Source organism: Athene noctua, chromosome 6 (assembly GCF_965140245.1).
Source record: "Athene noctua chromosome 6, bAthNoc1.hap1.1, whole genome shotgun sequence".
NCBI lineage: Eukaryota > Metazoa > Chordata > Aves > Strigiformes > Strigidae > Athene > Athene noctua.
This window is the reverse complement of record NC_134042.1, coordinates 37,311,318-37,324,543: the sequence shown is the minus strand read 5'-3', so window position 1 is coordinate 37,324,543 and position 13,226 is coordinate 37,311,318. Positions and strand designations below refer to the sequence as shown.

Sequence of the window (13,226 nt, the reverse complement as noted above, 5' to 3'; positions counted from 1 at the left end):
TTTCTACCTAATTTCAGTCTGTCCTAGGACAAACCGGGATAGTGGCAGTCAATAAATTAGGGGCTTTATTCTTGACTTCCAGACGCCGAACAGGACAAAGTATAAGTAGTACTGCTGAGATAAAAATAGCTTTAACTAGGTTATTAGACATCTTTTCGGACAGCAGTCAGGCTTTGATGCCTTTTGGGTAATTCATAGATTAACAGCTATAGTAGGCCAAGCGGCACTTATTCAGGGGTTCGGATAAAGCAACTGACAGTCAGAGACCTACTGAAATTCTCCATTGTCAGTGCTTCAGAGAAGCTCCCTCCATAGAGGGAGCAATGCCCAAGTGTAGAGACTGGAGAGCATTTTCTTCATAATCAATAACCCAGACAGAGCAGAATGGTCTAGCTTTCCCCTTTTTGAGTTAACACCAGCATATTATAAGAAACAACAGAAGTCGTTTCTAGCAACACCTACAAACCACCTGTTTTGAAAGTGTTTCTCAGTTTAGGTTTATAGTAAGCATGCAAAATGACAAAGCATTTTAAAGATGTGGGAATACAAAGGAAGATTGGTGAGGAGGATTGTAAACAGTCAAGTGACTTGTAGCTGGGGCACTGAAAAATACACAAATCGTATTGTTGTTTAGTTTTGTGTGCTTGACCGTGTTTAGATAAAATAGGCCTGTGATACACTCAGAGGCACCTTATCAAACATCCTTGAGACTGCCTGCTTTGCTGAGGGAGAGCTCAAAGCACAGTGGAAAACTACACCTGCAAAAGTCCCTGATATATACAGGTGAAAGCAGCAGGTTCAAGACATTTTTCTTTCTTTTCTTCTTTCTGGCTAGCAAGGACCAAGCTCAGCCATGCCTGCATCCCCTGTTGTGTGCCTCTGCCCAGGTGCTGCTGCAGAGATCCTCTGCATCATGAGGTAACCAGAGTAAATTTACTCTTTGCATTTACTCTGTAGTTTTTTGGTTGTTCCTGCATCGTGCCTGTGTCAGCTCACACATACGGCTAAGGAAAAAAAAATACTCTTAGCAAGGTAACAGTTTGGCATTTTTCCACTTATATTTCTAACATTTCCAAGTCCCTCTTAACAATCACCTACCTTGTTCTTTCACAACAAAGTTTCAGGAGATACAAGGTAGCAGCCAAAAGTTTTAAGATACTCGTTAACTATTTGATATTTAAAATTATTTAATGGGCATGATGACTTTGGTTGTTCACTCCTCCCTTTCCAGTAGCTCCCCCCCAAGAAAATTACAACACACTGGTGCACATATTTAATGCTTTAGTCATTCAAATTGAACAAGTAAAGTAGTTGCAAGAAAAATATTCAAATACAAATTTGGTAAAGTACATTCTCCTCACAGAGGACTAACCATGTGCCACAGACCTGTGTGCAAAAGAGAGCCTATGAACAATTTTTAGAGCATGAAAGCATACCCTAGGGCAGAGGATTAATATCAGAAGTTTCAACCTAAAAAGATAATAAACACAAAATTAAGCTCTGGAAAACAGAAGCGCTAACTACAGTTGTCTTGTCAGTCATAGTTGTTCATTACTACCCCAAAGCTATTACAAAAGCTCTACTAGGCTTCTCCAATTACTATGACCAATCCTGAGCAGGTACAAGTCAATATAGCTCTACTGAAGTCAATGGAATCTGTGACTTCATGAGAACCGATGTATCCCTAAAGTGTGGCTCCAAAAGCACTACTTCATGTACTAGTCACAAAAAGCATGGCAGAATAATGGCAGGATTATTTAAATAAAGTTGCACAAATATGGAGTGATACAAGACTACAAAAAAGTACGAATGTCACAGAATGTTAGTTCAACAGTACTGGTATTTCTAACCAACTGTAATTTTTAAAAAGTCTACTATTCAGTACCTACTTGAAAAATTACAGCAGAACAGCAGATTTATAAAGAGATCTGTACCAGTTTTTCAGTAGAAAATACAAGTTATATCTTCCAGTTTGTATTAGTCTTAGCAAATTTCATACAGCCTTTGGTTTCAAACCAATACAATGCAATTAACATTACAGTGCTTACTTATTCATTAGGAGGGGGCGCTGTACAATTGAGGGAGAAAGTGTGAAAAACGGGAGTACCAAAGTACTGTATCGTAGAAAGTAAAGGCTGAAGCAAAAATACTCTTCGGTATATCCTGTACATCATGTAAACACACATTCAGAATAGTAAACAGACTAAAATGTCTTCCAAACCTCCCAGTTACAATGTTGCATACATATACATACATATATATAGCATATATGACATCATCTTTAGGAAAGGTAGCCCATTACATCCTAATTCTGTGCTTAATTCATTTGCGATTCAGACGATACATTCATGTATTAGCAGTACATCTCATATATTATTTGGAGTTTGCTGGCTGCCATAGACAAGGGCAGATCAAATAATACTGAGCATTGCTTTTCACTCAGATACTGTCACTATATAAGCAACACTCAGTTGTATGAGAACCATCTTTCTTGTTACCAAAACTGAGAATTTTCTGATTTATGTATAGCAAATCACGCTGAAATTCTGTTCTTTGCAGGACAGTAGTCTTCCCATTTTTTTTTCATCAACTGGGTAGAGCAAATAGTTAGCTTCTATTTTAAAAAGCAGATATGAAAATTATCAGTAAGGACACACACACAAAAATACTACTTAAATATATATATATATATAACACTCAGTCTCTCTATGTTCTTTTAGAGTTTTGGATAATAACACTTTGAAGAGAAACCAAATTTTCTGAATGTTGTAAGAAGCAACTTACTTGCTCTCCTACGACAAAAAATAAAGTAAAATTAAGAAACTTTGTTATTTATCAAAGTGGCTTTTAATAGCACTGTGATATACGCAAATCCACTGTAGCAAGATGTTATAGAGTAGTACTAGCATGAATTAGATATTAATGCAAGAAATGAAGCTTAAGACGTTTGTAAGAAAGATCTTAGTGCCTCATACTAAGAATTCCTTCTGGCATTAAACCTTCCTCACATCTGTGCAAATCATGACTGACTATCTTTCTTCAAAGCTTCTAGTCTTTGTAGCAATGCATTTCCAAACACCTCTCGATATGCAGGGCTGAGAGAGTCCAATAAGGAGTAAACAGTTTCATGGTATGGAGTTTGCAATCTGTCATCAGTCTGATCAAAATCATAAGCTACTACCTGCAACAAAGAAATCACTGGTTAAATTTCTGTGGTTAGAATCACCCTGCAGTGTGAAACAGGTATCACAACATTTAACTTTGCCAGTGAAGGTGGTACAGTAATTCGAGAACAAACGATACTGGATTTAAATCTCAATCTACGCTTTCTGCTATAGGGTTTAGTGGTAGTACAGTATTCAGACAGTTTTAAATAACTTTTGTCCAAAATTCAGAATATTAGTAAAATCTATCATTATGGCCTTTGAAAAGAAGTCTTACATCTATGTGTTTGCACAAATGGCATACAAATGGTTGAAAAAGGAGTTGTATACATGCTGTATTACCGGCTTATCTGGGTACTTGAGAAACTCAAAGAACAGCATGTCTAAAAAAAATTGCTGCTTCAATCTTCATAATTTTCTGTGTCAAATAAACACCTATTTTTTCACCAACCTCCCCTCTTGCTTTGTTGGAAGTAACTAGTTAAATTTCTACTTTCTAGGAAAAACATGTAGAACATGCTTTCATAAAAGACCAATATGTATGCTCTTTTGGTGTCACTGTAATATTTTTCTAGGCACCTTCTGAACATGAACATTGTTCAAAACAAAGCAGCTTAAGAAATTATAAACAAATTAGTTTACCCTGAGTCCTGCTTCAGTGAGCTCCAGGCAGTATCTGTTCCTTTCCCTGGTTTCCACATTGATATATGCCACATCCTCTGCACAGGGAAGGGTTTTTGAGACAAACATGTTGCTGACAGCAAACAGAACATCATTCACAACAGCTTCGGCTTCTAGCCTCATATCTTTCACATCTGTTCCTTCGAAGTCTCTATAATCAGAATCCTCTTCAAAACTCGTATTATTGGGCAACTCCATAGGATTGCAATCAGTCTCCATTCTGCATATGAAAACATCTATTTTAGATTTATCATACCACTATACTCAATACATACTAACAACATAAAACAAGTTATATCTTAAGCAGACATATTTAACATTTTAAAAAAAAAAAGGAAAATAGGAGACCCAGTGACTTCCATAACTCATGACAGTCCAGAGAACTCAAAACCAAGACATTGAGAACAACTGCTTAAGAAGGTTACATTTGCACATATAAGCAGAATCAGTATCCTCGAAGTTGCTGCTCCTTATGCAAGTAACTTGCATTCTGTTGTATAAGACTCTGTTATGATTCAGCAGTAATTAATTCTGCACTTTGCTGATCCAGAATGCAGTAGGAAGACAAGTCATGCCTGGAAAAACCCACATCAGTAACTGTAGAAAAGAAAAACCTATTGTTGGTGAACTTAAGAAAGGTTTAGAAAAGTCTGTGAACCGAATGGATTATCAGAGACTATAAAGACTATTAACAGCCGCTTTCAGTTCACAGTCGCTAAAGAACAATTCTCTAGCTAAGCTTTTATGCACAACTGTCGGTACATTTCAGAGGCACACACAGCTGGCCTTTGTAAGGAACCGTTACCCATCTGCGGGGGTTACCAGAGCGGCTCCCGCGGTCCCCCACCTAACTTACACGACGGGGAAACGCGCCGGAGGCCGGCGGGGAAGCCCCTGGGACGCCGCCCCGAGCGCTTCGGTAGCCGAGCCCCGCCGCCCGGAGGGAGCTGGGGCTGGCAAGAGCCGATCTGCAACACGCAAGACATTCACTCCCGGCTTAGACCTGCGAGCAAATTCCGAAGAAGCTGCAGGCAACGGAGGACCTGGCTACCGAGCCGCGCAGCCTCCCGTTCGCGATGAATCCCAACAGCCAGGAACCGCCCCGGCGCCACTGCCCCGAGCAGCGCGGGCAGGAGCGGCGCGCCACCCCCACCGGCAGCGCCGCGCCCCGGGAGCCCACCTACCGGCCCCGGCGGCGGGCGGGCGGCCGAGGCCCCGCCGCCCGACCCCAAACGGCTCCGGACACAACGGCGCCTGCCGCTCCGCTCCGTCCAGCCCCGCCGGCAGACGACCCTGCCGGCGGCCTCCCCCGGGGCCCTACCCTGCCCTACAGAGGCGGCCCCGAGTGCGACCGGCTGCGCGAGGCCTCCCGGCGCCGCGCCCCGCCCCGCCCCGCCCCGGCCCGGCGCCGCCCGGCAGCGGAGGCCCCTCCGGCGCGACACCGCCCCCTCCCGCGGCCGCTTCCGCCCCCGCCTCCTCCACGCGGCGACGCCACTTCCGCGCGGCCGTCACGGGGCCGGTGACGGTGTTCGGCGGGAGGGGGGCGCGCTCGGGGCGGAAGGAGACAGACAGCCTGGTCGGCCCGGCCGCCCTCGCCGGCGGCGGAGAGCTGAGGCGGGGGGAGGTCTGCCAGCTCGCCAGCCCCCGGCCCCTTCCCCCTCTCCTAGCACCGGTCTGCTGCGCAGCGCGGCTGCGGCGGCTCCCTCCGCGCTCGCGGGCCGCCGAGAAGATGGCGGCGACAGTGTCCGAGTGAGGATGGAGCGACCTGTCAGCGCTTCTTCGCCCTGAGGGGAGGCAGTGCCGCCCCGCCGGCGCTGTGAGGGGCGCCGGGGGCGCTGCTTGGCAGCGGGAAGCCCCAGCGGTAGCCTGCGCTGCGGGGGAGGCTGGGACCGGCGGCGCCCGCTCATCTTCCTCCCGCTCTCCGCCCGCCGGGCGGGCCAGCCCCGGCCCCGGGGCCCCCAGCGCGCAGCCGCCATGCCGTGGCCTTTCTCGGAGTCCATCAAGAAGAGGGCCTGCAGGTACCTGCTGCAGAGGTACCTGGGTCACTTCTTACAGGAGAAGCTCAGCCTGGAGCAGCTCAGCCTGGATCTGTACCAGGGCACTGGCTCCTTGACGCAGGTCCCTCTGGATAAGTGGGTAAGAGATGTCGTCGCTTCACCCCCTCGGCTCCTCTGCGTCTGAGGGACCAGCTGATTCCCTACCCCCAGCCGCCACCCACTTTCTCTTCAGTACCCAGCCTCCTTTATGTAAAAAGTTACAGTCATATTTGGCATTTAATCCAGGGAGCTATTCTCTTATATGCTAGCACTTAAAATCCCAAACCTGTTCATTTATCATGTATATTTTTTTCTAGACACACTTTGGCTTTTTTTTTTTTTTTTTTTAATTAGGAGAAAGGAAACAACTAAAAGAAGGCAATAGGTGCTGCTACTTCAGGGAGAAGGAGCTAGGGTAGCCCAATCTACTAGAAATCCCTACTGTAGTTACTGAGGAGCATGTTTACTACTAAAGATGATAAAAACATAAAGTAATCACTGTTCTACCTGTGCTAATCTTGGAGGTATCTTGGTTCTTATTGACAGTGTTATGCTGAGTTTAGTCCATGTAGGTCTCTAAAAATTGTCCCCTAGTCTTGCAGTGGTGAAAGTAGTTGTTGACAAATGGAAGTCTGTTTTTAGCTGGAGTTTACTTAGCAGGTGGGCTGTCACACTTTGAACCAACTGAAGCTTTTTTCAGTCAGTCCTGGTGTGTATGTTTTTATATACATAGGTATGTGTGTATGTGTCTATACACACACATATATATACTTCTAGCTTACTGTAGTAATCCAAAGTACTTTGTCCATGTTTGTAATATTTTGTAAAGTTTCTTGGGTTAATGACCAACGTTGCTGAATTCTACCTGTCTGTCAAGTGACTATCATGAGGAGCCTTAAGCACTGCTGTGCGTCAGTCACTGACTTCCAGGGTAGCCCAGATGGTGAACTAGGTACACAGGCTTATTACTTTACAAACTACCTTCAAACCCTGTTTTTATTATATTATATTCCGGTATTAGGCCGTGCTGGGTACATTTTAAAATACTTGTGAGTATGTGATGTTTTCAAATAATGCTTTTCCAGTTGTTTGCGTGAAAGTATGTTTGAAATTGGCAGGGGACAGACGTTTGCAGAAATGCTCAATGTTACCAGTGTTTTAGTTGGGTTTTTTTGTTGTTGTTTGCTCGTTTGTTTTCCTCTTTTCTGGCTGTGTCTGCAGCTTGTTTTCTGTGGCAGACAGTAAGGCTGTCTCGCTTTAATTGAATTATTATGCCCTCTAGTGGGTATCGCAGCGTTTTTCGCTAGTCGGTGACATTATTTAAAATGTAAATACTTTGAAATAGCAGCAGTTACGGACCAATACTAAATGAGCAGTTAATGATATATACACAGTGATTAAATGTATATACAATAATGCTTAGGTTATCTTCCCTGTTTGTAGATCAGCATTTTTCTTTTTGCTTGTAAACAATGACATGTTTGAGGTTCTCTGCACGTGACTTTCTCATGTATGACAGATTGCAAAAACAGATGTCGCGGAAGTACTACAGCTTTTTTTTTCCCCCAGTCATTGTAAGCTTGTTCTCTATGAATCACTGGGATGACTGTAATTTTACATATTATCTTATCCATTTTTGTGGATCTATTCGTCTTAAGTTTTAGATATTTTAGCCAACACTGTGCATATTTATAGATTATGGAGATACAGGAATGCCTGGGGCTCTTGTTGTAACCCCTTCGTCCCTTGGGACCTGGGCTGTTTAGAAAAATCAAAATGTAACCCATGCTGTTTGTGGTTGAATTTTAATATACATTGAATAGTACTTTTGTTACTAGTTTATTACTGTGATTTCCAGCTGGAGACTTTTAGTCAATGACGTGGGAATAAGTTCTGATGTGAAGATTCTGCTTCAGTTTTAAAAATTTTGCTTGGAACGCTCTAATTGCTCTTGTCTAGGAACACCTGGCTTGTTTATTAAGCAGTTTAGCTTCAATACTTGTTTTGTTTTTAGATGATACATTTCTATTTCAAAATAATAAGAAATGTACTAAAATACACTCATTTTTATTGCTGTGAATGTTGGTAGCAAAAAGACATCTGAGTCAGATTTATTCAAAATATGGTAACTAGCTTACTGCCTGCTATAGCAAATTATTTTGTAAAGGTTGAAGTAATTTAGGTGAATCTGTGATATTTTTGTATGGTGTTCATGCCAAATTATTGGTTTTGCCTTATCTTATGCTATTACCACATCTGTAATTCTTATAACTAGTTCAAAATAAAGTCACTGAATCTTAGATGATTATTTGATTCTTAATTTCCTGATAGAACTGTTTCAGGTTCTGTTTCTTTAAAGTTAAAAGTCTTTTTCTGCTGCTCAAGTGGACTTTGGAACAGAAACTAGAAAAGCCAAACATTCAAGCAAACAGAATTCTAAAAGCAAAGTTATTAAGAGCATAAGCAGAGCAACAAGTTAACATGATGGGAAAATTGCACCTGGAGATGTAAGAATGAGAAATGTTACTTTCTAAAATTTCTTGTTTCATTTTTATTTTTAAATTATGCTATATAGTTCGAACAACATTTTAAATATAATTAAAATGGAAAGCAACTTTTAAATCCTTATTTTTTTACAAAACTTTTGATGCTGAATTTATGCATTTTCTCAGGTAAAATCAGTGGCCCTGTTCAGCACTGAAAGGTCAAAACCACACTTCTAATATTACAACCGCAGTCTTTAGTAGGGTCTTGTAATGTGATTTAGATTGTTTTTTCTTTTAGTAAACCAGCCTAGATAGTTCTTCTTCAATAATTCCAGTTTCAACTAAATTTTTGAGTTGGTGTACAAACTGGAATTTGCATTTTTTTAACATAAATGCAAAGAATATGTTTTTTTTTTTTTATATGGATGTAATGAAAGCTATATACTGCAACATTTGAGTCTTCACTTAAAAATCCTAAATTGTTATTTGAGCTGCTGTTCCATTTTTCTTATCAATTTCATTTAATCTGCATGAAGCTGAGGGCAACTTGATTATAGTTTTGTTTATAATGTCACTATAAATGACTGGATTACTAGAACAGTTTCTGTAGAATATTGGTCTGTCTGCTGAGCTTCAATTTTTAAATTGGTGCTCAACATTGAACACATTAAAATAGGATTTGGAAATGGTAAGTATGTTGTACAGCAAGAGATGGTTATTTGGTTCCATTGTTTCAGTGTCACAGAGAAATGTAAAATGAACATTGCATTAAAATTACATGCTAGTGAAATACTCTTGCCACAGAAACCAGGTACTTGTGTTTTTACTGTCAGCCTGTTCTCAGCTTTCTTCAGGTATTGCTGGAGAAAGAACAGATTAACTTGTGTCAGTACTATAGTATTTATAACAAGGAGATAGCAGAATTTTTTTGGTATAGTGCAAAAAATACAGGTTACACAGCTACCACAGAGAGATCTGTATTATGCTGAAAGCTATGTAATTAATGTGAAACAAATTATAGTGGAATCAAAATACTTGAAAGTGACCGGTTTATTGTCTTCCTGAGTATAATTTCCTCATAGCCTCAATGTTTTAATTGTTATATACAAAAATATGGATATGATTTTTAAAATATATTATTTTTATTGTCTTCTTCTAGTGTCTTAATGAGATCCTGGAGTCTGCAGATGCACCTCTGGAAGTCACAGATGGATTTATCCAATCAATTTCTTTATCTGTTCCATGGGGGTCATTGCTACAGGATAACTGTGCATTAGAAGTGAAAGGATTGGAGATGGTCTTCAGGCCAAGACCAAGGCTTGGTAGGCTTTTTTTTTAATTTTTGAAAAGGAGATTCTTTATAGTTTTTCAGAGGCAAAACCCTACACTTGCTTTAGTCAGCTCTTAGCCTCATATTAAGTGCCATTTAATTTAGATACATGAATGATAGGAAATGTAATTAATAGAAAAAAAAGTTGGTTTTCAAGTGTTTCTCAACTGGTCGTTTTTCCATTAAATAACTTACAACACAGGAACATCATAAATATTTTATCTCTTCTTCCAAACTGTTTTGGATGTACTGAAATGAAAATAATACTGTTTGGAAAGGAGTTTTTGTTAGCTAGGTTTTTTTGGGTGTTGTATGCCAAGTGCTGTTAGTCAGCGTTAATAGCTGGCTATTATGGTGGCAGTAGAATAGCACAGTAGTGTAAGACTGTGAGGGGGCTTTACAGTGAGGTTCTGTCTGTCTTGGGCAACTGTAGGGTAAAAGATGCATCTTCTTGTATATTTGGAGAACTAATACAATTTGATTGTTACTGCAGTTCTGAAACAATGACTTTTAAGTAATTTACTTAATTGTAATGCTGAGAGGATTGTCCGAGCTCTTCTAGTTTATCTGTATCCACATGAATATAACTGATCTAGTTTAGACTGTCCTGGTGGTAAATTTTCACTATCAAACCTCCATGAATTCTGTTAAGATGTGTTGTTAGATCATGTGTGGGACATTAGTGCATTTTTAGTGTGTGGAAAATTTTGACTGAATATCTGAAAGATTTTATTTGTTTTCCTTTTTATAGTGTAGAGAAGATGAAAGAAAATATTTATGTAAATATATAATAAGAAGAGAAAAAAAGATTCGTAAACCTTGTTTTCTACCTTTTGCAAGTTACCTTAAGTAACACACTTATATATACTCTGCATTTTATTCTTATTTGTTTAACTACAACAAAATTTTGAGCTATCTTACTTTCTGATAGAAGATTATTGCTTTGAAAGAATGGTAGTATTAGGAAGAAGCTTTATTTATTCATTTGCATTCATTTAGTTCTCTTTGATTCACAGTGCTTTACAATACAGTAGAAAAAAAAAATGCAATGCTGGTTTTATCACAGTTCTGTAGCCACATGGATGTTTCTAGACATGAATGCTAAACTGTAATGTTTGCCTGTTTAACATGTTTGTATTTGTGCTAGTTTTACTTTTCTTCGCCTATACTAGAGTTAGAGTTGAATTTGATTAATTTTTCTCATCTAGTTTTACAATATTTGCTCACAATGGGCTTGACAGTAGCTGATAGGAATGCACTGTCAATTAAGATAATCTGTTTGCTAAAAAACTTGTTCAGCTTAATATGTGCTGTGCTCTCGGATTTTTTTATGTTCTACTTGGGTCTTTGTTAGACATTTAAAATGTGTTCTAATAAGATAACATCTTAAACCTTGTTTAGTCTGTCCACATCTAGGATATGTTTCAAATGGAATAAGAAACCTTAAAATAATTCTTAAAGTTATTTTCTTTATTTCATTTTGCTGATTGTGCCTGAAAATACCAATATTTTACCTATAAAAGTACTTCAGAAATTTTTCACTTAAACCAGTCCTGAAGATTGGTTACACATAATCCTGGTTTCATGTTGTTTATATTGAGTTTTTAGATACCAGAATCTTACCAGTGCAATCTAAATAGGTTAAAGTAATTTTAAAGTAGTAAAGTGTATACAGAGAGATTGTAACTAATTTTGCTTTTAAGCATGACTTCTTACTAAACTGTTGAAACTCTTCTCTGGATGTCCCAAATATATTATTTTATTTTGTCTTGACTGTGAACATTTTGAAACAATAAACCTTATTAATACTTCATTTACTCCACAGCATCTGGGTCTGAGCCTATGTATTGGTCAAGTTTTATGACCAGTAGTATGCAGCTTGCAAAAGAGTGTCTTAGCCAGAAACTGACAGATGAACAAGGAGAAGGGTCCCAGCCTTTTGAAGGACTTGAGAAATTTGCAGAAACTATTGAAACAGGTATGAATTAGTTACTGAGATCTGAATGAACATGTGATATTAAATCAGTTTGTCATGTTTTACAAAATGGCATCTCATTTGCTGTAACTTGTCTCTCAAATTTTCATTTGTTAGCATTACTTGTAAAATTTAAACAGGAAGTCAGGACAAAATTCTTGTTTTCAAAGTGGGGGGGGAAAAAAACCATTTATTAACTAAAATATGTGTATGTTTCCCTCAGAAACCTGCTTCAGGGCAAATTGGTGTTTGTTTACACCAGAACAAATTCAGCTAAATCTGTTCTTGAGTGATCAGTGAGATGTCTTAGTTGTGGAGGTACCAATTTTGTTCATCACACAAACTTAGACTGTTAGTAGTAATGCTTTTGAGGGAGAAACAGAGAATGTTTTTTCAGCTATTTTTACACAAAGCTGACCTGTTATGACATACGTATCTCAACAGTCATACCGGGTTGTTAGAAGTACTTTAGAAACTTTTTGTTGTTGATTTTTCTTAAGTGGAAGAAACTAAGGGCTTATGACGACATTATGTGGTGGAGAACCTAGTGCTGAAATGTCTGAGCTAAGGGAAATGTTTAAAATCAGTTTTAGAAATAGAACTATTCAGCCAGAGTGTTGTGGTGCTATAGCAGTGATTAGGAGTTCAGACTCAGCGCATGATGAAGTAGGTACTTTCTTTGAGGATCATCCACACTGAGCCATAGAACAGCTTTGTGTGAGTTGTCACTTGCTTAGACCGTTAAAGGTCCTTTGCATGGTGTGGATGTATATATTGGACATTTAGTAGGAGCTTACATTGTCACTTGATGTCTTGTTATGTAACTAAACTCAGTTCATTATTTCCACTGAAATAAATATTGAGAACTTAAAAAAAAAGAAAGGCCGTTTGAAATTGGTTGTAAAAGTCGTTGTTGAGTAACTTAAGTGCTTGCATGGTATCTTTTTGTTTTCTCATTTAAGTTCTAAGAAGAGTGAAAGTTACCTTTTTAGATACTGTTTTGCGAATAGAACATGTGCCGGAAAACTCTAAGAGTGGAACTGCACTTGAAATCAGAATTGAAAGGTAAAGATTTTTTTTTTTAAATCTGTTGGTTTGGTTTTTTTCCTAAGGCACCTTTTGCCATTCCTGTATGATATGTTTCACCTGTGCACACATACTGCTAAGGTACAGTTAAGACAGAAGCTCTTGACCGCCACTTTCATATAATGCTGGTGAGCATTTTCTCCACTCAACTTCTGCTTAACATGTTTAAGATAAAGATATTTAACCATCAGATTGGAAGTGTTTTACATTTTCCAAAGATAAGTTAATGACCACTTTCACAATTAATGAATACCTCTTCTCAGATGTTTAACAGTCAATGGATATTGTTGGCAAATCAAGCCATCTTTTCAGTATACAAAAGAAACTGACCCTTTTGAGTAAGGCACATTTTCAGAAAGAAGGGTACAGTCCTGAAAAAAAATAAACTGGAAGATTTTGGGTCCTCTTTGAGCTTTCAGAAGAGTCCACATGTATTCTGTAATTACTTTGAACTTTAATACTGTACAC

At 39.2% G+C, this 13,226-nt stretch overlaps 2 protein-coding genes across 4 annotated transcripts in view; one reads left to right on the top strand and one right to left on the bottom strand.

Annotated features, from left to right (window-relative positions):
- Window positions 1–1,261: 1,261 nt before the first annotated feature.
- Window positions 1,262–5,288, bottom strand: GSKIP (GSK3B interacting protein). The gene is made up of 3 exons (XM_074908614.1): window positions 5,030–5,288; window positions 3,807–4,065; window positions 1,262–3,181 (listed from the first exon to the last, which is right to left on the bottom strand). Exons 2-3 carry the CDS (start codon window positions 4,062–4,064, stop codon window positions 3,020–3,022), a joined length of 420 nt encoding a protein of 139 aa, XP_074764715.1. The 5' UTR covers window position 4,065; window positions 5,030–5,288; the 3' UTR covers window positions 1,262–3,019.
- Window positions 5,289–5,318: 30 nt separating this feature from the next.
- The window catches only part of ATG2B (autophagy related 2B), a 48,618-nt gene continuing 40,710 nt past the window's right edge, over window positions 5,319–13,226 (top strand). The window contains exons 1-4 of one of the 3 annotated variants that reach the window (XM_074908613.1): window positions 5,319–5,981; window positions 9,527–9,689; window positions 11,523–11,675; window positions 12,635–12,737. In XM_074908613.1, coding sequence (XP_074764714.1) covers window positions 5,820–5,981; window positions 9,527–9,689; window positions 11,523–11,675; window positions 12,635–12,737 — 581 coding nt within the window. In that variant the 5' untranslated portion in view covers window positions 5,319–5,819. The remainder of the gene's footprint in view (window positions 5,982–9,526; window positions 9,690–11,522; window positions 11,676–12,634; window positions 12,738–13,226) is intronic. The other 2 variants (XM_074908612.1, XM_074908611.1) reach the window with 2 other exon arrangements.

What these genes read in the sequence shown, in the direction of transcription:
- GSKIP (XM_074908614.1), bottom strand. Translation starts at nt 4,064, where the DNA reads ATGGAGACTGATTGCAATCCTATGGAGTTGCCCAATAATACGAGTTTT. An exon ending in TCACTGAAGCAGGACTCAGG is followed by an intron (nt 3,182 to 3,806) that starts GTAAACTAATTT and finishes TCTTTGTTGCAG; the next exon opens with GTAGTAGCTTATGATTTTGA.